General features: G+C 38.7%; 1 protein-coding gene across 4 annotated transcripts in view; it reads right to left on the bottom strand.

Annotated features, from left to right (window-relative positions):
- Herpud2 (HERPUD family member 2) overlaps positions 1 to 23,653 on the bottom strand; it is a 36,533-nt gene extending 12,880 nt beyond the window's left edge. For 2 of the 4 annotated variants that reach the window (XM_052188791.1, XM_052188793.1), the window contains exons 1-4: positions 22,672 to 23,653; positions 7,198 to 7,275; positions 4,595 to 4,708; positions 1,971 to 2,122 (exon numbers count right to left, since the gene is read on the bottom strand). In XM_052188791.1, the coding sequence (XP_052044751.1) occupies positions 1,971 to 2,122; positions 4,595 to 4,708; positions 7,198 to 7,275; positions 22,672 to 22,818 (491 nt within the window). In that variant the 5' untranslated portion in view covers positions 22,819 to 23,653. Of the gene's footprint in view, positions 1 to 1,970; positions 2,123 to 4,594; positions 4,709 to 7,197; positions 7,276 to 14,592; positions 14,612 to 22,671 lie in introns of those variants that run through there. The other 2 variants (XM_052188794.1, XM_052188792.1) reach the window with 2 other exon arrangements.
- Positions 23,654 to 24,517: the final 864 nt, after the last annotated feature.

The raw sequence follows: 24,517 nt of genomic DNA, 5'->3' as shown, positions 1-24,517 counted from the left end.
TTATGCAAGGAGAGGTGTGGGGGGTGTGGAGAAAGTCAGGGGTGAGAGGGAGGAATGACCCAAAGGAGGGGAATATAAAACACCATATGGAAGTCTACTATTACAAAATCCAACTTTAATAAAAAGTTATTGTTATTGCTCTTAATTACCCACCATAACTACATGGTAAGGTCCTATTGTTAAAGATACCAAAATAATCTTGTTGTAGGACGTACAAAAATCAATCTCAAATAACCAGGAGACTTCCTCCTTGGCTTGGCTAAGTTTTGTAGAACCAGAAGGTACTGTGCAGGCTGCTGGAAGGAAAAGATACCAATGGTCTTTTGAACCCTGGGCCCTAGACCTTGCACAGCACCATACAGACCTGTCAGACAAATTATGTATATTAGCACAATAAAGGCATGACTATTATGAGGTAACTAATTGTTTTCTTACTGGTAGAGGCCTGTTCCACAGGAGGAAATCCCTGGTCAAAAGCCCAAGACTGGAGAGGTCATAGGCCCTCAAGTAGGACTTGCTATTGCTATTTTGCTAAATAATCAGTGCTGTCAAATTGCCTTCAGTGGTGGTTTGAATGAAAATGGTTCTCACAGACTCATGTTTGAATACTTGGCCATAGGGAGTGGCACTATTAGGAGGTGTGACTTGTTGGAGTAGGTGTGGCCTTGTTAAAGGAAGTGTGTCATTATGGGGGCGGGCTTTGAAGTCTCCTATGCTCAAGCTCCACCCACTGTAAAATCCAGTCCTAAAGATAAAGTAGAACTCTCAGCTCCTCCAGCACCAAATCTGCTGCCTTCATGCTGCTACATTTCCCATCATGACGATAAAGGACTGAAGCTCTGATATTGTAAGCCATCGCCAACTAAACGTTGTCCTTTATAAGAGTAGCCTTGGTCACGATGTCTTTCAAGAAATAAAATCCTAACTAAGACACCTATATATTTGTTTGTACCCATAGTCCTGGGCTGCTCTTAACTTTAGTCAGAAAAATTTGTTTTAGTCATTTCAGCCAATGGAGAGATAGACATTTAATCAAAGTGCTGAGAGTAAAGTATGACAGCTCGCTCTGATTGGGACACCTACATTAACATCACACCACCACGTAGGCTAAAGGGAACATCTGGAAAGAAGAGGTAGAAGCAATGTGGGCACTTGGGTGAGGTTTGAGACTGCTGTGAAACAGTCTTCTGGACATGGCACAGTTATAGATCTCACTGCAGCTGTGTTACTTGCACAAGACCAAGACTTACACAAGAGCATCCAACCATAAGACCTCCAGGCAAAACCGCTCAGGAGCTCCTGGCAATGGACAGAAGCTGAGGAAAGCCATTCTGGACTGAGGATATGGCCACTGCTAGGTCTCCTCTGCTCCAGTGGATGCCCCGCACCCATGCATATATGGGAAGCACTAACTGGACTTAGTGAAATTTTCAAAAAGCAAAACAAAGAAATACATGAAGTTGGGGAAGAGGGCATGTTGGCGAACATGTGGGTGAGTTATGGGGGAAATATTTCATTGTGTAATATACGAAATTTTGAAAAAAATAAAACAACTTGTCAATTCATCCAGCCAATCAACTATATACTGTTGTGACATAATACACTTAATCAGCATTTAATATTCTTCTATTTAATATTCTGTTTTGTTGCTACTTTTTTTTAGCTTCTCACTTTTAGTAATTGGCTAGTTTATATATAAACATTTGTTTATATATAAAACATGTGAAAATACTTGAAAAATAAGTAAATAAATTTCAAATGTACTTTAATAATCAAAAAGATGGGAAGTGGGGAGCCAGGAAAGGGGAAATCATTTGAAATGTAAATAAAAAATATATCGAATAAAAAAAATATATATATATATACTAAAAAGAAAATAATCAAAAAGATACTATCATAAAAAAAATCAAAAGTAAATGCTTTGAATAATTTTTTACAGGGACCTAATTGTAACCCATATTTTCACTTACCCTTGGATTACATATGGAAACTGATGACTCTGGGCAAGGTCAGTTTGTGCTTGTGGAAGGGTACGCTGCCTCAATCCTTCTGAAGAACCAGCAACTAATGACAAGCTCTCTTGACTGGGTGATGGAGTTGTTGAATCCGAATGATCTGAATTCTATAAACAAGCAAGCAAACAAACAAACAAAAAAGTAATTATATCTTGCTAACCATGTATTTATAAAATCCCTCGGTAAAATAACTTTTTAGAAACTGATTTGAATTTCATGTCCAGTAAAATACTTTAATAAGACTAAAAAGATCAGAAAGCCAAGATTGTAATAGTATTGTATTTATCAGTTAGAAAACAGAATAACAATCTACAAAAAAAAATTACATATAAAACTATGCAGATTAAACTATAGTACAGAGAACTCCTTTCACAATGCCTAACACATAAAGGGTGTTAATAATGCCACCAGTTTCTAGTCATCTGAGCCGTTACTATATGCCAGATATCTTGTAACACTATCTAGCAGAATGAGGAACATGAGGAAAAGCAGAGATCTAAACTTGCTGTTATATCTGACAACAAGGTATAACCTTAACAAGCCTTTTAAGGTCTCTATCTCCCCCACCCTTAGCACAAAACAAGACTACCCTAGATTTTCAGACTGTTTGGACCTTCTATCACTTTATAAATGCCACAAACAACTTTGTTTTTACAAGCCAACAAGATTATCAATCAGGATTTTAGTGCTCAGGCAATGACCAAATGATTCAGTAAGTACAACTTTGAAAAGTTCAATGAGTAACTGTTGGAAATTTGGTTTTCAAGTGTTTTATATATTTAAAACATAATCACATCTTGTGTAAATTATAGCACTCTCATCTCGAACAGTTAGTAAAGTGTTATTTTTAAGTCCTAAGTTTGGTAAAATTATAACTGCCTCCTGATAGGCAGAGTTTAGCATTTCTATCTTCCTATTTTCTGTCCAGTAAAAAGTCCCAAGCACACAGGTCTCTTGACAAATAACAAAACATTTTTTAAAGTTACTTCATGAAAAACAGATGCCTAATATTTTTCTAAGGAGACTGATTCTTTAGGACATAACTAAGGCTCTTTATTTTTTTAAATTAAACATTAAATTAAGTTAAATCAAACATTACGATATTTTATTCATTAGCATAATTAATAGAAAAGCCTAGCTATATTTCAACACAGCCAAATTTCTCTAAAACTAATTACTTCTGAACTTATTAGGCAATTGTTTCATGATTATATTTTATTATTTTCAGATCTCTTTGAAATTTTGAACCATGAAAATTTATGGGAAATTAAACTTTACTTGGGTACTTTTTGTATTTTCATAATACTGAAAAAATATACATGCTTATGACATAAAATATGGCCAAGAAACCAGTTGCTCAGTCAACAAAAATTGGAACACACTTGTGTCAAAAACTACATAAAAATATCCATGCAAGTCCAGAATCTGTCCCTTCTCATGCCAAGGTAGGAAAAATTCATTTTCAATTTAATAGAAGCTCAATTTCTGTGGCTGGTTCCACAGAAGACATACTGAGTAAATATGGAAATTTCAGAATATTGTTTCTTAAAGGATTAGTTATACAGAATGTATTAAAAGATTTCTCAGCTAATTTAGCCTACTGAGCAGCTCTGCCTTGAAGTTTTGACTGAGTCCTAACAGGAAATCTCTTTAGCACAACCGAAGTTCCCTGCCTAGCCACAAAGTATACAGAATGCCTCCATCAATCTCGATCCTCCCACCCTCAAAACTAAATTCCTAAAGGTTCCAAAACAATTCTGGGCAGAAATTAATATTTAATTATGTAAAAGGTAAATATATTAAGTAATTCGCCCCTATTCATTGTGAATGCCTAAATCTAATAATTAAAAAACAAAACAACAACAACAACAACAAAAACCTCAAGGTCTTTGGCCAAGTAATCAAGTTTAAGAAAATTTAGGTCACTTGATTTAAATAATTTAAATCATGTTGAATAAAAAATATATTTTATATCTTAATATTCCTAAAACTATACTAGCCTACAGCTCTGTATTATATGTCTACATCAGTATTCTGTTTCCAGAGTACTTTGGCAAGTAAGTCTGTAAAGGCTAGCTCCACTGCCAACTTGCCCATTCATCAAATTATAACTCATGGTGAACACAGCCTTCAAAGTACCATTGTGTATCTAAACAGATGTTAAATGTCATATTCTAACTTTTCCAAACAATCTCGCTGAGTGTAGTGGCACAGGCAGGCCTCTGATCCCAGGAATTGGGAAGTAGAAGCAGGTGGATCAGCAGTTCAAGGCCAGCTTCAGCTAGCCAATGAATTTAAGACCAGCCAAAGTTACACGAGACCCTCTACCAAAAAAAAAAAAAGAAAATCAAATGATGATCAGAAACAAAGTAAACCTACAAACACCAAGTGTTCTGTTTTACTACTCAATTTAGTTTGTTTTGTTTGCACATTCCTTCTTTGTTGTGGACTGAACACGTAGCCTCACAAATATTAGGCAAGGGCTGTACTGTGGAACTATACCCCAGCCCTCTATTTAGTTTTCAGAGCAGAAAGAGAATCAGAAAAGTTCAGTGTTTACTCCCCTCAAGATCACTCACAGAACTGGTGCTGGACGCCAGTGCTTCATGACTTCCTCTGTCAGTGCTGGACTTTGGAGAACTGGGAGGACTCCGAGAAGCACAGACTAGATGAACCATATGGTACTCATCTTGCTAAAATTAAATAAGATCATATTTAAAGGAAAGTGTACAGTTCAACAGTCACTAGCTAAGCTGAACTACTTAAGACTTAAACTCCTTCCCTTTCTAGCCCAGCCATTTTGTTAGCAATAAATTGTTCAGTGTTGGGAAATAAGTTTGCCATTTTCATACTTCAGGGCCTTCTGAATTCAGTATTTTCACTCCATGCTTGAAGAGTAGTTTAAATACCCAATAATTTCTATGTTAACAGTACCTGGCATACGTAAAGTAGACTTGAAGCAACACATCGTACAGAAGTTTATCAACACAAACTATTATTTCACTATAAAAGCATGTAGTATCTTATTAACAATATAAACATGACCTTGATGTTTCGGGACTTTGACTAGTGAAATACTTTGGTTACTTAAATATACTGATGAAAGAAACTCAATCTAATTTGTCTTAATTTTAGCAAGGTAAAGTACAGCTTTTTATTGCTTTCCAAATTAAGCTTACATTTTTTTATCTATAACATTTATACACAGATACAGAACATACACTTGAATTGTAGTCTATAAATATTCTGTATTATTTCCACAAGTGTACAACTACAGATGATGAAACACATTCTAAATAATGACTTGGTTGGTCTTTATGCTTTAGTGAGCTGGCACACACATTTACAAAAGACAAAGTTGATAAGCTAGAAAACAACTAAGAACAACAACAGAATGGCACATGAGTGACATGAGACCCTCTGAGACCCTCTACATGCACATGAGCAGGGTGGGTGGGCGGAGTCAAGGAAGATGCCTGGAGTGAGGAATGGAGACTTAACAACTTCCAGGAACCTTAAGGAAACTTAGGACACTGCTAACAAACCAAGCTAGTGCACTTGGGCACAATGAGAGATATACACAAAAGTCTTCTGCATACAACTAAGAAGCATAAACCACAATCGCTTTAGGAGTCTAGAGGATGAAATTCTTGGGGTATGCAGCTTAAGGAAGGGCTTCAGACAGCATGAGGTGGTTTTTCTTGATAAAATCTCTCCACTTCTGAGCAGGGAATACTACTCATCCCTATAAAGCCAGTGGTGCCAAAAGATTATACTAATAATTGTTAATCACAGCATCTATCCACCTTCAGGGAACACATCTGTATGATATTTTATAACTAAACAGCATGCAGAACCAATGGCAACATTTTATAAAACAAAACAAAACACAAAAGCAACTTTAAGAGAAACAGTTCAAAGAACTATTTAAAATGTAACATTTGTTTGACCTAAGGTCTACAACACAATCTTTTGAGAGTATTAATGTGTAGGTTTCAAGTTGTTATTCAGGAAACAATGAATAATAAATGCATCTGTATTTCAAAAAGCAGACCACAGAACAGTTTTTAAACAGAAAAACAAAACAACTTTAGGCACAGCTCACTGGTAGAGCTCTTCCTAGCTTATGCAAAGTCCCGAGGATGATCCCCATATCACAAAATCAAAACAAAAAGTAAAAACAATGACTAGGTGATCGTGATTTAGAACTAGTCTATATGATACCATAATAGTAGAAACAAATGATACATTTGTCAAAATCCATACGGCATGCATCATCTAGAGTAATAAGTTTGAGTATGTATAATAGTATCCACTGATCACATCAGATAAACCACTAAAGCTGGGTTGTGACAGCTGGGGAAGACTATACAATAGGAGGAAAGAGGAAGAGAAATCTTTGTGCTGTAACCCACTAAAATATTACTTAAGCGGAAGAAATACATTGACATATTTTAAGCTTCCCATGCCAGAGAGATGCCTCAGCTGTTAAGGGCTAGGTTCACAACCAAAACATATTTTGTTTCCAGGCAGGTGATTACAAACAAGATCAGGAATACCTGCATTAAGAGTTACATTAAAAAGCCAAGCACAAGATTCAAAGCTATTCAGTTTCACTGTAGTCAGCAACAAAAAGTAGCACACCAAGAGTAAGAAGTGCTAAAAGTAAAAACTTCACAAGGACCAATGAGCTAAGACGTGCCATTAAGTAGCCAGCGCCCAAGCTGACTGTGGAGCCCTACAGTGAAGGGCACTCGCCCACTCTCAGCACCAGCACTGACACTCTGGCTGCAGTCACGCCACTGAGGCTTCTCCCTATTTCCTTTCCTGAAATTAAACTCCTGACTCAGACAATGTTTACTAACACGCCACTCGGCCTGACTGAAGACGGGCTTAAAAACATGTTCTCAATCTCTCACTGCTGTAAACACTCTACTCCTGCAGTCCTGACAAGACAGTGTTCTCTCCTAGAAGATGAAATGGATCCGAACACACGTCACCCCACATCAGACTTAGCTCAGACAGGCATACAAAACTGTTAGCCAAACAACCTCTGTGTTCTGCTGCTTTGCTGCTTTCTTACTTATTTGGATCTGTTCTTCTACCCATAGGGTTGTGAACTACATTAGTTAGATTTGAGAGACAGCTTCTCTCGCTCTTCTAAGGCAGAAGGAGAGCTTACTTTTCTGAGAATGTCTTTCAGCTGCAGATGGTCAGGAAGCAGTCTGCCAGAATACACCAACCTCTGGTCCTTTGTCAACTAGAAATGGGATAGAAGAAAGAATTCAGCTTTTTAATTACATAAATCTAAGGTTCGGGATAACATGACTAACTAACCTCTCCTTGGGGACAAATAAGCAGAAAACATGCATGTTAAGACTTTCTTTAGCTCCAGTTCTGCTGAAGGCATTTAAAGCTGAGTAAATGGCCGCATATCCATAACCAAACAAAATGTAGTTCACCACCATAAAACCGACAAAAGGTAAACTAGAAGTCTGTTTAATCAGCTAACTAAAAGCCTTCAAGTTCATATAAATGAAAAAGCAACGGACTTTCTATCACTAGTCAATAGAAGATACATTTTTAAGATCACTAGTTATTTTTAACTGTTTTGTCAGTACTTTTTAAATATAAAATACATACAGATTTAATTTCTTCCTTCCAAATATAATACAGAAGAACTGTATTATAATATATATACTGCTCTGATACTAAGAGAAAGCAAGAGTTTCTTATTCTGCAGCCAACAGGCAGTGAGTGGTAAACTGCATATGCACAAGTTCATGCTAAGTAATTTAAGCAATGAGTCAATAATAACCCTAGAGACCAAGTAAACCATACCGAAGTTCGTTTTATAAGTATTATAGCATTATAAACCACATTTTCCCACCAGACTAAACATTTAACTAGTAGATATTTGTGTTATACTATCACTTTATGTAAAGAATAGTTCTTGTGCAAGATTTTTTATTTACTCCAATATAAAAGTTCTCTTGCACAAAGTGGATGGATTGAAAAGAACCACTACCACATTAAAAAAAGGAAAACAGATTCTCAAGTACTCATCAACAACTGACATTTTACAGTTCTTAATCTATCCCTTTCCTCCCTGCCCCCTCAAAGCCTTACCTCTAGTAGAGTACATTAGAGCAATCTTTTGTCACTTGATATGGTTCAATCTGGGGGGGGGGGGTTAATAACACAAGATTGCCACATCCAATCGTGCAGCTCAATGTTTCTCACTACCCTAAAATTTCTTAGACATGGTCTGACTCAAAACTCAAATAAGAGTCACATACAATTAAGTTATATCTCTTTAATCTTTTTAACTTTTTGCAACAAGGTCTCATGTAGCCTAGGTAGGTGCCATGCTTTCACCACAGCCACAGATGACCTTGTCAGCTCATCCTTCTGTGCCCTATATGTAGCTGCAAATGAACTTGAACTTCTGGTGCCTTTTTCTGTACCTCCCAAACAGGCATTAGGATTGAGTATGTGCCACCATGTCACAAATGCTAGGCAAACATTTTACTGCCTGACCTATATACCCCAAACATTACCACTTCCTTTTCATTTGTCCTGTGTAACTTTAAAAGAAGTAATCACATCTGTCTTTCAGCTGCATTCTGTCCTGTTTGAGCCAAATGCATCCCCCGGTATTCCACACTGTAGTAGTTAGTGTGGGAAGGTTAGCTGGACTCAGATCAAGGTCTTTGAAGAGTACTTTGTAATAGTGCTATGTATTTCCTGCACCACATCACTGATATTGGCACATGTATATTAGGATGGTGACTTTGAGTGATACTGAGCCTGAGCCTGATCAGTGGTTCTGATGTTGCCAGACAGATCTGTCCCTTTAAAACTTCCTATCTAGCTTACTAGTTACCTACATAGTTGCTCAGATCCATTCTTTCATTAGAAGTAGCAAACTCATTTTCCTAATTCATAATTCTGTTTTTAGTATGACTGTTCTAGAACTTTATCTCATTAAATATTTGATTATCCAGGTTACATAAAGAAGACCACCACAATGTACAACTCCTTCCTTTGTCAGTTTTGGGGGGACTGCCCCAAGCAACCTCCAGAGTGACCAGTGAGGTGCTGATGTTTTTGTCTCCCCTTTGGTGTCATTATGAGTTCACAGAATGCTTTTGAATACTAACTCCTTTTTTTCCCAATTAACTTCAGACTGTGCCATCTTTGACCACTAGGAACCCTTTAAATTTACTCATGTCCTTTGACATGATCTGTTCCTGCTCTAACAGTTTCCTTACTTGCAAATACAACATGCCCTTAGGTTCAGCTTCTATTTTCAAATGAGACCTAGGATTGCACTGATCAGGTACCTAATTCTTTTTCATTGAAATTGAACCTAAAGACAAAAGTCTGAGATTTCAAAGTACTTTTGTCTTTGTTTCCAAAGCTACGAGATAAGTATTTACTTTTTAGGAGGGGAAAAACCCTGAGTTCAGACTTGTAGCTTCTATTTCACATTTTCACTTGTCTCTTCCCTCACCTTTAAAACTATATTTGTTAGTCGGGCGGTAGTGGCGCACACCTGTAATCCCAGCACTCTGGGAGGATCCCAGCACTCTGGGAGGCAGAGGCAGGCGGATTTCTGAGTTCTAGGCCAGCCTGGTCTACAGAGTGAGTTCCACTGCAGCCAGGGTTATACAGAGAAACCCTGTCTCGAAAAAACAAAAAACAAAAAAGAAAGAAAACTATATTTGTTAACAGCATTAATATGCTATTTAAAAATTGTTCTTATTCTACTTATAATCTCAAAATAATAATCACATGGTTTTTACTAAGGATTTGAATGAAGTCTAAGATTTCTGATAGTTTTGTTTTCCCTCCCTATCCTTAAGATAAACACCAGTAGAGTCAGCCAAAAAATTGTGCTCCATCTGGGAGCCACAAAATCAACCTGCCAGGCAAGTTGTGCCACTGGTACCTCAGCGGCATGACTGCTGTAGATTCTGGCTGGATGTGGGCACACACCATAGAGATCCTGCCTGCCTGCTACTGAGAACCTGGTGATGGACTTACCTCAAGGCTAAGAAGGTCAGAGTCCCTAGGGAGAATCCACTCCTGATATTTTGCTAAATGTATATGCTGTCGAATTACCTTTTAAATACTTATGTTTAAGCCAAATTAGTGCTGTTCTCAACCTTGTCAGAGAAGCTTCTGTTTGCAGTGGGAAACCATTCATTTAGACTCACAGCTAGTCAAAGGGCTGAGAATACAAGATTGATGAGAGTTCAGTCTGAAACAGGACATTTATATTGCCTCTCTCCAACAAGACTCAGGAAAACATTGAAGATGAAGGGATGCACAGCATGCAAAAGCTAGAGAATGGAAAGAAGTGTGAAAGACTATCTTCTGGACATGACATGGCGAGGCAACCACAAATTTACAGCAGCAGAAGCTACCTGAGCAAGACTGGGCCAGGGGAGGGATTTATTGGCCCACTCCTCCCTGAGCAGCTATGGGAAGTTAATGGTTGCTGGAAAGGAAGCAGTATATTCCTTGGTGGTATAAGCATTTATAACTACCCCTTGTTCAAGTAAATAAAATTTCAGTCCCCTTATAACTGTGTATACCTTCTCATTATAGGACTACACATACATAGGTCTCTTTCCCTTCTTACCTAAAAGGCAGGAAACCAATTGTGCTTGTTTCCTGATGTCATGCTTTCTCCGTATATCCTGCAGATAACATCTTATGGGTACACAAATAGCTTCGAAACTCCTTTTGACAAATCTATAATATTCTATTGTACCTAAGTGCCAATAAATTTATGTATATTTATCCAAATGTTTCCAGGCTTCTGATATACAAAGACCTTCTCCTACATTCGTCTATTTATCTTTGCATTCCTTGCAAAGCACCATACCAAAAGATCACTACGAATGCCAGTGAACATTATAACGAAAACATTCTTGGTAGAATAATAGCTATCAAAAACAAAAATCCAAAATACTCCAAACCAAACCTAACTGGAACAGACTCAAGAGAAAAGAAAAGCAATATAATATAACAGTAACTATATAAAACTAACAGGGCACTTTAGAGAAAAGAGATGTATTTTTCAAGAGAAAATAGATTCTAGAGAAGGTTACGGAATTTTTTTTCTTGTGTGGTTTTGGCTTAAATTTTTTTTCTTTTTTTCCCTCTTTTTTTTCTTTTTTAGAAGAAAGAAATAACATTTGTATGCCAAAAGGAAGAGTCTAATAGAAAGAAAAAACTGCAGAATAAAAGATAAAGAACACCAAAAGCAACATCATTGATTTGCTACTAGCAACTAGGGAATGGGGTCTTATGTGTAGGGACTGGACTCACATAATATAGTGCAGGTATGTGTATGTATATATATATATATATATATATATATATATATGAAATGTACACAAAATCCTATACCCACTACCCTGTGCCTTGGATTTCTAATCTACAAAAGGAGGATAAAAACAGTATTTACTGCACAGGCTGGAGTCTAAGAACAGAAGATATACCAACCTCTTAAAGTAAAGAATAAACATTCAGGGATCCACAGATGTATCACGTGATTTCATGATACCCTACAGGATTCTGTGAAATTGCTGGGAAGTTATGTCTAGCATTAAAGCAAGCATTCAGGATGTTCAAAGATTACAACTGACACAAAAACAAACTTGGCTAAAGCTACAACTAGCTGAACAAGAAAGTCTTGACCCATACTAAATCAACTTCCCAGTCTTGGTCTCAAATGGCATTTCTAATTAACCACCTCTGTACAGACAGAAATACATTCTGATGTTGGCAAAAAGTCCATGTCCAAAGCTTAAGTCATTTAACCTTGGACTTTTAGTGGAAAGCACCATGTTTACCAACTGCTTCTAAGTAAGTGACTGTACATTATCTACTTCCATTCTAAGTTGAGTATCTCTACATTTTTATTAAAAACTGTATCAGTAATGGAATTAAGCAGAAACTATTGCTTCTGAGAAATAAATAAAAATGTTAGAAAGCGCAGTATTAAGGATCACTCACATACACACTTCCAGTATAATCCACTAATCTATACGTTAATAATACATATTAAGTATTCTAGAAAATCAATTTTATAATTTAGACTAAAATTCAATTTTCCCAGAGGCAGAGGTTTCAGACACTTGAGTCTTCAGAAGCACATGCTTATAAAGCTTTCAGTATAAGTTACAGCATATTTAGCAGCATTACTCACTTTAAAACATAAGTCCTAGGACTAGGGAGACTCAGTCAGTAAAATGCTTGCCATTCACAAATGAGGATCTGAGTTTCGATCCCTAGCACCACAAAAATCCAGGCACAGCAACAAACACCTGCATTCCCAATGCTCAGGAGACAAAGACAGTAGGTCCTGAGCTCCCTGACGAATCAGTGAGTTCCAGGTTCAATGAGAGTCCCTGTCTCAAGGGCTGGGCAAACAGCTCAGCCATTATGTGTGCATATTGCTTGCATTAGTTTGCTTTACTATTGCTATAAAACCCAAAGGAAATAAGGGCTCAAGTTATTTTATAAGTCACGCTCCATCCCCGAGAAAGTCAGGGCAGGAAGCTGGGAGTTAGGAACTGAGGCAGCGACTACAGGTGAATGTTGCTAACTAGGCTTGTTCCCCATGGCCCCCTCAGCTTGCTTTTACACAACCCACAAGCCCCCCCCCCCACAAGTGGCACTGCCCACAGCTGCCTGAGCCTTCCCACACTGGTCTTTAATAGGAAGTATCCAGACTTACCTACAGACCAACAAAAGTCTGTGATGGAGGCATTTTCTCAATAGAAGTTACTTCTACCCAGATGAACTTAGGTTGTGTCACAATAACAATAAAACACAAACAAAAAACAAAAACAAAAACCCTAACCAGAACACAGCTTTTGCACAGGATCCAAGTTCTGTTCCCAGAACCCACTTGGGTGTCTTCAGAATTGCCTACAACTCTAGCTATACAAATGTAACCAAAGTATTAAAATTTCTTAACTATAGAGTGACAATCCAGACTACTGATGTCTTCTATATCAAAGATAAAATTTCAAAATCAAGTATTTTTAAGAATTCCAAGCTCCCAAACTATGGGTCTCTTATGTGAAAGTATGCATAATTATTAAATTTAAGAACTAGTTGTAATGATGCATACCATTAGTCCCAACACTCAGGAGGCAGAACCTGGTAGATCTGAGTTAGAACCCAGTCTGGACTACAGAGCAAGTTCCAGGACAGCCAAGGCTATACAGAGAAACCCTGTGCCAAAAATAAACAAACAAATAAATGATCTAGTACAAATCCCATTTAACCTAAAACATGTCATCTAAGTTAATGGCCCAGAGAGAATGCCTTTCTTTAAAAATTCTTCTTAAACTAATCTACTGAACAGAAAGCTGGGACAGTGATTAATCTTTCTTTTTTTTCTTTTTTTCTTTTCTTTTCTTTTGTTTTCTTTTTTTTTTTTTTCTTTTTTTTTTCGAGACAGGGTTTCTCTGTGTAGCCCTGGCTGTCCTGGAACTCACTCTGTAGACCAGGCTGGCCTCGAACTCAGAAATCTGCCTGCCTCTGCCTCCCAAGTGCTGGGATTAAACGCGTGCACCACCACCGCCCGGCCCATGACTAATCTTTTAACAGACTGAGAGTAAGATTTTGAAGCACCCAACAAAAGGTTCTGATATTTACAAGGTGATATCACAGCTTTCCCCATTTATATCGCGGCAAGCCAGATCAAAGGGTCTGCTGTCATTTCAATAGTATCACTGGTCTTTGACCTATGGCCCTTTCGCTCAATTGTCTATCCAATACAAAAGGCCATATTCTTCTTCTTCCATCCAGTGCTGCTTCTTTCAGGCTGAAACCCACATATCCAACTGATAGGATAAGTGACATGGTCTATGTTTTAACAGGCAACTCATGAGCAAAACACCAACAATGAGTGACCAATGCCAGGTCCCCTTTGTTCCGTTTTCTTCTTCCCTATGCTTAGCGCAGCTGCCACTGTTCTTCAAGTGAAATACCTGGGCACAGCAATCCCTCTTCAATCTTATATGTAACTGGCATCAGATCTGTCAAGAGTATCTGCTCAGATCTATCCTTTCCCTATTTCTATGGCCAATGCCCTAATACAAATCATTCTCTCTTGGCTCTGCTTTTACAACAGCCTCTCGACTCATTTTCTTGCTTCCATTCTAAAGTTAGAAGCTACAGTGATCTCTTAAAAACACCAAATCAATCCTGACCCACTCTAAAATACATGGGATTTAATTCTAATTCAGAATTATTATTATTAATATTATTATTATTACTGTTATGTGTGTGTTCATGAGGGTGGTAGTGGGGCGGACAAGTGCCTTTACCCAGAGATATCTCACAGGCCTATAAATTCTGATTCCTTAATTGTGGCGAGTCCTAACGTCCTGTTTCTCTCCAACTTCCTCCAGTACTCTTCCCTGCTCCACTCTCTGGCCAAGCTAGCATTTACTTCAATTCCCAAATTCTTTCCCAACGTGGACGCTCGAAGCCTAATTTTAGATCCTGGCTTTAAAATGACCTCAGCCAGGCCTTCCTGACTTACCACTTAGCAGTTTCTCCTTTCACTCATCCTGTGTCTTTCCATCCTGAAACAAACCACAATCGCCAAGTTTATTCACATGTTTGTGTCCCTAAAAGAAATACCAATGTCAAGAATGAAAGGGTCCATTATCCCTTTTGTTCATTTGTGTTTCTAGCCTAGTGCTGTGCCCAAGTAGACACTAAATGCAATGTTAAATAAAATACTGAAAGTTCAAAATAGTTTGCACATCTTTGGGGGAAATTTCATTTTATCATTATTTTACAAATAATTAAGGAATAAAATGAAATATTCTATTAATCACACTAGCTACTTTGAAACAATAGAACAAAATTCACTTGGCTAATTTCTACAAATGATGCACTAATATGAGCAGATTTTCGCATTTTCACCTAAATAGTGGTTCACAGCAAGAAAGCATTAATTTTCAGAGAAGCAGAACACAAAAAAATGTAACAAAATCACAAGGAAACCTCTAGAATATGTGGAACGAAAGCAAATATAGACACAAGTGTAGGGTGATTAGAACTCACACATCACTGACGGTGTAAAATGGGGTCGCTACTATTGAAGACTTCTGCAATTGCTTAGAAGTGAGAAATCGCCTCACAGTAAATACGTCCAATTATATCCCTAGGTATATACCACAAAAAACTGAAGTCAAATGTCCACATCAACACTTAGATAAGAATATTCATAACTTAATTGCTAATAATGGCCTAAAAATAGAAAGAACCCAAATGTCCATGTGCTGCTGAATGAAAACAAAGTACAAGCACGCACACACACACACACACAATGATATATCCCGCCATAAGAAATGCTGATTCATGTTATAACATAGCTCACTGCTGTGTTAAAGAAAGATACCAGATATAAATGTCATATATCTATGTACACTTCACATGAAAAGCCCTAAATAAAAAAGATTAGTGGTTACCAAGAGGTTGGAAACAAAGAATGGGAAGTGACTATTAATTGGGTAAGGGGTGTATTTGGGAGGTAATGAAAATGTGCTGCAGGTAGGCAATAGTGATAACTATAAAAATATAAAAAGCCACTGAGTTGTATAATTTAAATGACAAATTTTACAGTATGTGAATTACAATTTGGTAAAATATTGTTGCTCTCAATTGAATATTCAAATGCATGCAGATCATCCAAAGTTTTAAAAGATGAATGAATTGATTTTGAAACAAAAAAAATGAGTTTTCCATATGCCTATATTAAGTAAGTGACTTAAAACTTTTCCTTGTTAAAAAAAAAGTTATTTCAACTTAAGTCCCAATGAACTCAAGTATGATGCAAGCCAGGTGATAGTAAATCTAAGTGCAACAAGTTGCTTTGGTATAATCTCCAGCATTACCCCAAGTACAAAATTTGAGATCTCAGAGTTTAACTTGAACAAATAACACTTAATTTATTCATCTTTTTCCTTGATTGAAATCCCACTTCTCTGGAGTGTGAATATGATCACAACACATTGTATAAAAGTCTGTAAGAACAAATTTTAAAATGGGGGAGGGGAGAAAATTTACTTCTCTACTAATTAAGACAAGCGATGCAAGCATCTATAACAAAGCCCCAGATCTCAGTCCCTAAACACTACAGGCAAACATTGCACTTTAATTTTAAAAATTAAGAAGACTCAGTATTAGCAAGTCAGAAGTACAGAACTGTTTCTATGGTTCTGCAGCACAAAAATCAATAAAACCATCACTGCCAGCAACACTATTCTTTACAACCAACAGTCAGCCAATCCCATTAGTAGTACAGTTCTTTACTAAGTCTTCCCTAGATAAAGTGGTGATGTATGGTGGAGCAGGGCTAGATAACTAACAAGGTGGGAAGATCCTGATGAGTCTCTCCAGAACCTAGAGGCAGAGCTATTCTACTCAGACACCTGCTTAGCCAGCTGGGCAAATATACTCCGCTACCCACGTAATGGACAAAAATGAAAGCACGAATCCCAACAAATAATAAAATAAAATAAAAAAATGCGTTCATGAATATCCTGGCTTGACTCTGAAATGTCTCTGAAGATCAATGCATTAGACTCATTGTCAACTGACAGGCTTTTAGGAAGTGATAAACTAATCTACTAATAGAGTCAAATTGACAGTTTTACTGAGATACAATGGAAGTTGGATGTGGGACATCATTTGGACAAAGGTTTTTCAAGGTGTGTGCCCTGGAACGGTGTGTATCTGATGGTCTTTTCTGACCTTCTTAGGTACATATGGTGTACATACATGCATAAGGGAAAACACTCATACATAAAAATATAAACATTTAAGCAAAATAGTCACAACAGCCTGACACATATGAATTTATAAAACCAACTATATTTTCATACTTAAAAAGAGTCATTATTATGGAAAAATTGAAGTTTATATATGTGTATATAGGTATAAATGTATTGTGTGTATGTATATGTGCATGTATGTGTATGTAAATAAACAGAGGTCTAAATCAGTCTCTAATGAATGACTTAAAAAATGTCAAATTCAGAAACAAAATCCCCACACATTTGCCCTCAATTGTGGGTCCTAGCCTATAATGTATACAGTGTATACATATGTTAATAGGTATCACTGTAGGTACAGTATAAAGTTTTTAAAGGAGACTAAGAAAGCTATTGGTAATAAGGAATGATAGAATGTAAGCAAAAGAATGGCCATTTTATCTGTATAGTAGTTCACTGAGATCTATAGAGTTTGTGATCAGGCAAGTATTTGTGTAATTCCTTAAACTAGCTGTGTGCTGCTTCTATTTGTAAGTTAGTCAAAATAAATATTTTTAAAAAGACATAAGTTCAAACTTTAAAACATGTGGATTTTTAAAATATATGCTGATTCAATGAAAGTAATCTTCAACTGACTGGTAAGTTCTAATAAGTAGCATACAAGTACTTTAAAAATAGAAAATATTACATTTCATTTCCCACACAGCTCATTCATGAGCGTTAAATGGATACAAGGAAGCACATGAAATAAAGGTTCTGTGAAAAATACATTTTAAAATATTTTAAACATGTCTCTACAACTAAATTCACTCAGACTAATGCCCTGGGAGATTTAGAAATACTGTAAATGGAAGTGTGGTTAACCAAACAGCCTCCAGCCCCTATCTCCTTACAGCAAAAACAGCATACAGAATCTTCAGAAAATACATTACCTGGAATTCCAAAAGCATATGCCCTGATTAAAGGTTCCTACTCAAAGGCCATTCAATCATATCAGATATATATACAATAGAGAATGCCAAAGTACAGAAATTAACACATAGTAATCAGATTAAAGCAGTATGTTCTGCAGTCTTAAAATACTGTTTCCATATTTTTCCTATTGTTTTATCAGAATAAACAGTAACAGCCACACAGTAAGCTTTCTAGGTGCTAGCACAATAAACACCATGCTACTCAACTATGTAGTTTTCAAGTATCACAGCATCCAAATGTGTATCTTCTTATATTAAGAAAAAAACTTTTTAACATGTATGGGTATTTTGCCTTCACATATGTCTATGCACCATGTGTGTGCCTGATGCCCAGAGCCCAGAAGAGGACATCAAATCCCTGGAACTGGAGTTTGAGACTTTTGTGAGCTGCCATGTTGGTGCTGATAATTGAACCCAGATCCTCTGTGTAAGAGAAACAAGTGTTCTTAACTGCTGAGCCATCTCTCCAGCCCCATGCATCTTTTAAAGTTCAATTCATTGTTTTCTGTTTATAGGTTTATGATTGATGATATTCAAGTCACATGATAGCTTTCATGTCATTGTATACAGCCATATGTGGAGGGATAGAGCAGGCAAGTGTGTGTGTGTGTGTGAGTGTGTATGTGTGTGGCTAAGGACCTTGCCTTTCAAGTCAAACCAACTTGTGTTCAAATCTAAATTCTATGATCTAAGGAAAAAGAATCATCAAGACTCTGTTTGCTCACCTATAAAAGAGTTAACCTTATAGGATGTCTACCACAAATCAACATTACAGAGCACATCAAGTATAGTAGATTACCTAGTTTAAATGGCAGTTTAAAATCAGAGCAATTAAATAGACATTCTAGACAGATCAGGATTACATAAAGAAAACTTTAAAATAAAACCTCTAGAACCCCCCCAAAAGCATTAATGTATTATTAAACAAAATTTTACATTTTATTTTCCCAAGAAAAAGACGAGGATAGGACTACAAAACACTGAAGTAATTTTTAATCAGCAGTATTAAAAACTTCAAAATTCTATTTTTCATTATCTTCACATCAAATGTGAGAGTACCATTTGTTCATAAAATGTTTTGTAAAATCTAACCCATACTGCTAGATGACATGAAGCCTTCTTAAATTTATTGAAATGATTTAAGACAACTGTCTTCTGATGCACAAAGTAGTCATGTATGTGGATTCTATCACGAGGGAATCAACAGTCGTGAAGTTGTCAGGCAACTACATTTTTAAAATGAGCTAAGTAAGGTAATAGGGAATTATAAATAGCAAACAAAAAGTTCCAAAAGCTACAAAGACACACTATTTCCACTAAAGAAAAGAAAATTTTCTTTCTTTCTGGATTGCAGAATGTTAAATTCCCAGAACAGAACCAATGCACTTGGTTGGTTCTATTCTTGCTTCTCTAATTCCAATAGAACATTAAAATAAAAGAACAGCTTGAAAAGACAGCACAAGCTTCACGAGCCAATCAGGGAAGATAGAAGGCCTACGAACTGCAAGTGGTTAGTTATGTACCACCATGAACTGCAGAGAGGTGAGTACCCAGAGGTGAGACACACACCACAAGGCATCTTGACACCAAGTACTGCTGAAGGCCAAGGTTTGCCTTCAACATCAAATTCAGGGTAGGTCAGCGCCATCTCTAGCTGCCTTTTGCAAATAAGAACAAACAGTAAGGAAGGAGTGGTGGAAGTGCCCACCCGGACGTAGGTGAATTTTATGTAGTTTTAGTATTTATTGGATAGTACATTCTACTGAATAAAGCAAAGTTCAACCATTTTGGTACTTACATATCTGGTAACTAAGTCCAAGTTCAGACTAGAATCCAACACTCAAGAAACAGTGACCTTTTGACAGGTATTTCAACATTCTGTAGCTATTACTGAAATTTAAGGAAAATTATTTCACACTTCAGGCCAATTTTAGGAGTAAAACACTAAACCCATCAATAATAGCAAATGTCCTTTTAAAATATACTTTACAATTATCTAAAGCACTATGGACATGAACTGCTGCTTCCCAATTCCTAAACCAATTACCAGTATCTTTGGAAGTTAACTGAGTTCCAAGAACTCAATTCCACATAGGAAGGTTTTAATGATTTATAAACACTTCTCACATATTTAAGACAAATATCTAAATTCTTTTTTGTTGCTGTTTTTGTCTAAATTCTTAATTAGAAAATATCTTCCCCTGCAGGCCCACTAAATATCTATCTAGTCTTTTTACTTATAGCTGCATTGCTAATTATTATAGTAAAATGTTTTGGATCATTTGTGCAAAATTAATTCTAAAAGGTAGTTGTGGTGGGGAGGAGAAAAGGAGAAGGAAGGTGGGGGAAGGAGGAGGAGGAGGAAGAGGTAGGAAGAGGAGGAGCAATAGCAGCAGGGTAGAGTAATATACAGCTATAGTCCCATAACTTGGGAAACTGAGATGGAGAATTACTTGAGTCCAGGAATTTGAGATTTGAACACAGTAAGATCTTGACTCAAAAGAAATGTGCAGAATGCACTCATGTGCATATACATTTAGAATACAATACTTAAAATATTTAAAGAGCCAATTTGTGTCACTGTGGACAGTCATACAAATATAAATTCCTGTTATAATCTAAATTACGGAATGTTTAGATTCTAAATAACCTTACAAAGACAATATCTATGACTCCAATTTCTAGAGCTGATATCTTCTATAGCTACAGAGTACCACTACTACAGTTACTTAACAACTGTGATACTGCAACATAATCTCAAGTGATAGAACAGAAACCTGTCAAGTCTAATAATTACACAAAGTTTTCAACCTAGAAATGAACTTGACAGGATATTATAATCCACTCAGAAAACTTGCTAGAGAAATGTTACAAGGTTAAGTCATTAATAATAATATGTGGTGCAGCCTCCAAAAGAATCTCCAGTGTGTCTAGGAGGAAGACAAGTCAGAAAAGACAATCTAGCAAGTGATCTCCTCAGGTAGAAGTATCCAAGGAGCAGCAACAGTACTCCACTAGTGACTACTTGTACAAAGGAAAACCTCCAGCCTCAAGAAGGCCTACTCCAGGGCAGCTAAGACAAAAAGGCTTCACATTTCTCTCATAGTGTTTTTGTTTTGACGAAAAAAGTTTTAGAATAATACTAAATTTGTTTTGGTTTGGAGGACAGGATCATGGTAGCTTCAAACGCACTATGTAGCTAGAATGACTCTGAAATGCTGATCCTCAGCTTCTAGATCCTCAAGTGCTAAGATCACACGTTAGGCTTAATGCAAATTCCTGATCCACACACTGAAGACCAAGAATCTTAACTGTAACAGTATAACACATAAATCTCACCCAAGCACATACCATACATGTGTATACAGGCTTAAAATGTACTTTAAAATAGTAGTTCATGGCCTATATACACTGTATGGTACATATCATATATATGTTATATATGATGTATATACTATAAAGATGTATATAGACTTAATGTACTTTAAAATTTTGGGCTGTTATACACAGCACTGTGGAAATCTTATTCATTTCAAGTACAACTATTCTCTCAAATTGCTTTCTATTTTTAAAATTGGGGAAATCAAAATATATGAGAAAATTGTCATAAATCTCAGTTTCTTTGTGAATTGTTATCATTGTGTAAATCTTAACTTTCAAACTTAGGCTCTGAATAAGCAAAAGTTCTAACTTTGTAAATACTTTGTTCCAAGTACTTAAGTAACTTAGTATTCCCCTACATACTAAAAATGTTTGTCACAAACTCAGCTAATGTCAACTGAGCTTAAAAAACAAAACAAAAACAAAAAAACAAACCCTCGAGCTTTTGCAATACCAATCCAGTGGTTATTCCGGATGTCTAAATCTTAAACAATACCGCAACAGACAAGGTTCTAACTCATAAACATCTTAAGTTATTGATCAAGCATCGTCTACACTTCAGAGCACAGAACAAGCCTAAAAAGTGGTTGGCACACCAGCAATCAGCCTGTGGTAAATATGTCAAAATATTTCCCGCCCTAAAATACAAGCCTCTTTATTACTTTAAAATAAGATTTAGTAGTTGAATAGTAGGTATTCGAGAATGAAAAAGTTATACAATACAGAATATGAAAGTCTCACTTTAATATCCTCTATATGGCATACTTCACCAAATTATTCCAAGACTTACTAACTATATCCCTTCAAATCTGAATTAAGAGACAAATGGCTCCGTTCTGTTTATCTTTCCAATACCAAGATATAGTTAAGAACTGGAAACAATGCCACACTGATTTGAGACAAACAGATGATATAACAGAAAACAAAACAGGCATCAAATGACTGGGGTATGTGGAAGGACTGCACTTGTCTCAATGTCTGTATCCTCTTCAGAAGTGTGAGGTGTGAGGTGGGAAACAAAGTGAAATTGCAACTTAGAACCAGTGCAATGAAGTGATGGTTAAAGTATAATTTTCGCTAAGTCACATACTTATTCCAAGAGGGAAAAAAAAATTCTCTTCACCACGAACAAATTTCTGAGCCTAGAAAGCAACAAAAGTTCTAATATGGACAGTGACTCTTTATCTGAAAAACAAAAAATAGCATCTGACATTCACATCTATTGACTTTAAGTTCCATGGAAGACGGTCCCTTGGCCGTAACTGCAAATTCTTGTCTCTTGGTATTTCTGTATACTCACTAATTAACTGAACCTCATTAGGAAGATAATGACGGATCACTCAGGAGACACCCGCAACCTCAGAACCAAAAGTATTTCGAATGAAGACCTATTTGATTGCCGAGGAAGGGGAAGCTGGGAGAAGGGAGGGACCAGGTTCGCGGGCAGCAGGTCAGAACAGCTGCGTCCAGTTTCACACTTACTGGTTTGCTAGGGTACACGTTAGAGAGATGCGTTTTTAGTTTCCCCACGGTCCAGTTCAAGAAGCAGCTAATAGTCTGGTCACTGTATTTCTGATTCGGTGCTTTAATGATGAGAGTCACGGGAATCTCCATCCCACTTTGGTCCATGGTGCTCTCGGAGTCGGGCAGTCTAGCGGCGCTGCAGCTAAACCCAGTGGGCGGCCACGGCTGGGATGGGGACAGAAGTGAGTTCTCAATAATCCGGGTCCAAATCAGTCACAAGCACATCGGGCAATACGAAGGCCATTGCCGGGACCAACGATGGACGGTGGCGGTGGTGGCGGCAGGCTCTGGGCGCCGGGCCGGGTGCGCGGCTGTCCCCGCCAGGTCTGGGCTCCGCCAGGCTCCGGACTGCGGAGGAAGGCGGGCAGACGACCCGCGGAGGCCGCGAAGGGGAGGCCGCGGCGGACCGCTCAGCGCCCCGCCCCTACGGCGACCCCCGAGCTGAAACGCAACAAGGCCCCACGCGAGCACCCGCGCTGCCCGGGCGGCGGAGGGGCGGCGGCCAGAGAGCGAGCCTGGGAGGAGGAAGGCGGTGGCGGGGAGCGAGCCCGGAAGGGGGTGGGAACGGCCGCGGAGCGAGCTTGAAGGAAAGACGGCGGCCGGAGAGCAAGCCAGAGACAAGCGAGGCCGCGACCGAGGAGCGAGCCTGAAGGAAAAGTAGGCCGCGGCCGAGAGCGAGCCTGAGGGAAGCAAGGCTGCGGCTCAGAGCGGAGCGAGCCAGAGGGACGGAAGGCCGGCCCAGCGCCGCGCCTCTGCCTGCCGCTCCCTTCCTGCTCCGCGGCGCTCGCTCGCCCTCCTGGTGTCGCGGGGCTGCGCGGTGGCCGTGGGTGACGGGCCGGACACGCGGCCGGGCGGCAGGTGGCCGGCAGGGGGAGGGCGGGGACAGGGCTGGGACAGGGCCGCGGCGCCGCGCGAGCACCCGAGATTGTTGTTGTGAGGAGGGTCGGGGTCCCGGGGAAGCCGGAAGGCGCGAGGCGGAAGTGCGTCACCCGCGGCCCGCCCTCGCGCCTGGCCGGGTCAGCCCGAGGCCTGCTGGGCCGCGGAGAGGCCGGCGGGGCACCCGGCCCCTTCCTAGGCGCGACCGGTGGCGTGGCTGGCGTTAGTGTCCCCCGCCTCCAGCACACCTCCGAAAGCTTCGTCTCCCGAGCTGGCTCGGCCGGGTGAATAGTATAGCTTTCCTGCTGCTGAGTCAAACTTAGGCTCGAAGTTTCCTGCGTGTCAGCTGACTGCAAAACAGTGCCACGTGTCCTGTAAGGAGCTCCGGCTGAGCCAGGGCTTGGGAGCCAAGATGCTGCCCGCCTTACTGCATGCCGAGGAGTGAGCGAGCTGGGAGTGTAACGCCAGGCATTTGAAATATGGCTGTCACTCAAACCTCAGTCGGCCCCGGTTCCCGTAATTCTCACAAAATGTGTCAAGTTCCGTACAACTCAGTTCAGTGCAGTGGGGCGTGAAGGTGGATGGTAGTGTTCGGTGCCTGACTTGTAGATTACACTTGGCAATGCAAGGGTGAGTCCACTGTTGCTCCCTGCCCCGTTCATTCTTTGCACTGGTTTAAGGATCCATGCAGTAAAGTTTGTGCGTTTTCTTAGCTTCCACTCTGAGGAATTTTCAGGAGCAGGTCTCTCTCTCTCTCTCTCTCTCTCTCTCTCTCTCTCTCTCTCTCTCTCTCTCTCTCTCTCTCTCTCTCGTTTTTTTTTTCCTTTCAGGAAAGACTTCAAGCTACCACTGGATTATGACCAAGGGGGAAATTCTTCTCTGTAATTAAAAGGGCAGAACCCCCTAAAGCAGTGGTTCTCAACCTATA

The sequence above is a fragment of the Apodemus sylvaticus genome, chromosome 7, assembly GCF_947179515.1.
Source record: "Apodemus sylvaticus chromosome 7, mApoSyl1.1, whole genome shotgun sequence".
NCBI lineage: Eukaryota > Metazoa > Chordata > Mammalia > Rodentia > Muridae > Apodemus > Apodemus sylvaticus.
Note: the sequence above shows the minus strand (reverse complement) of the source record. Positions and strands in the feature narration are given on the sequence as shown.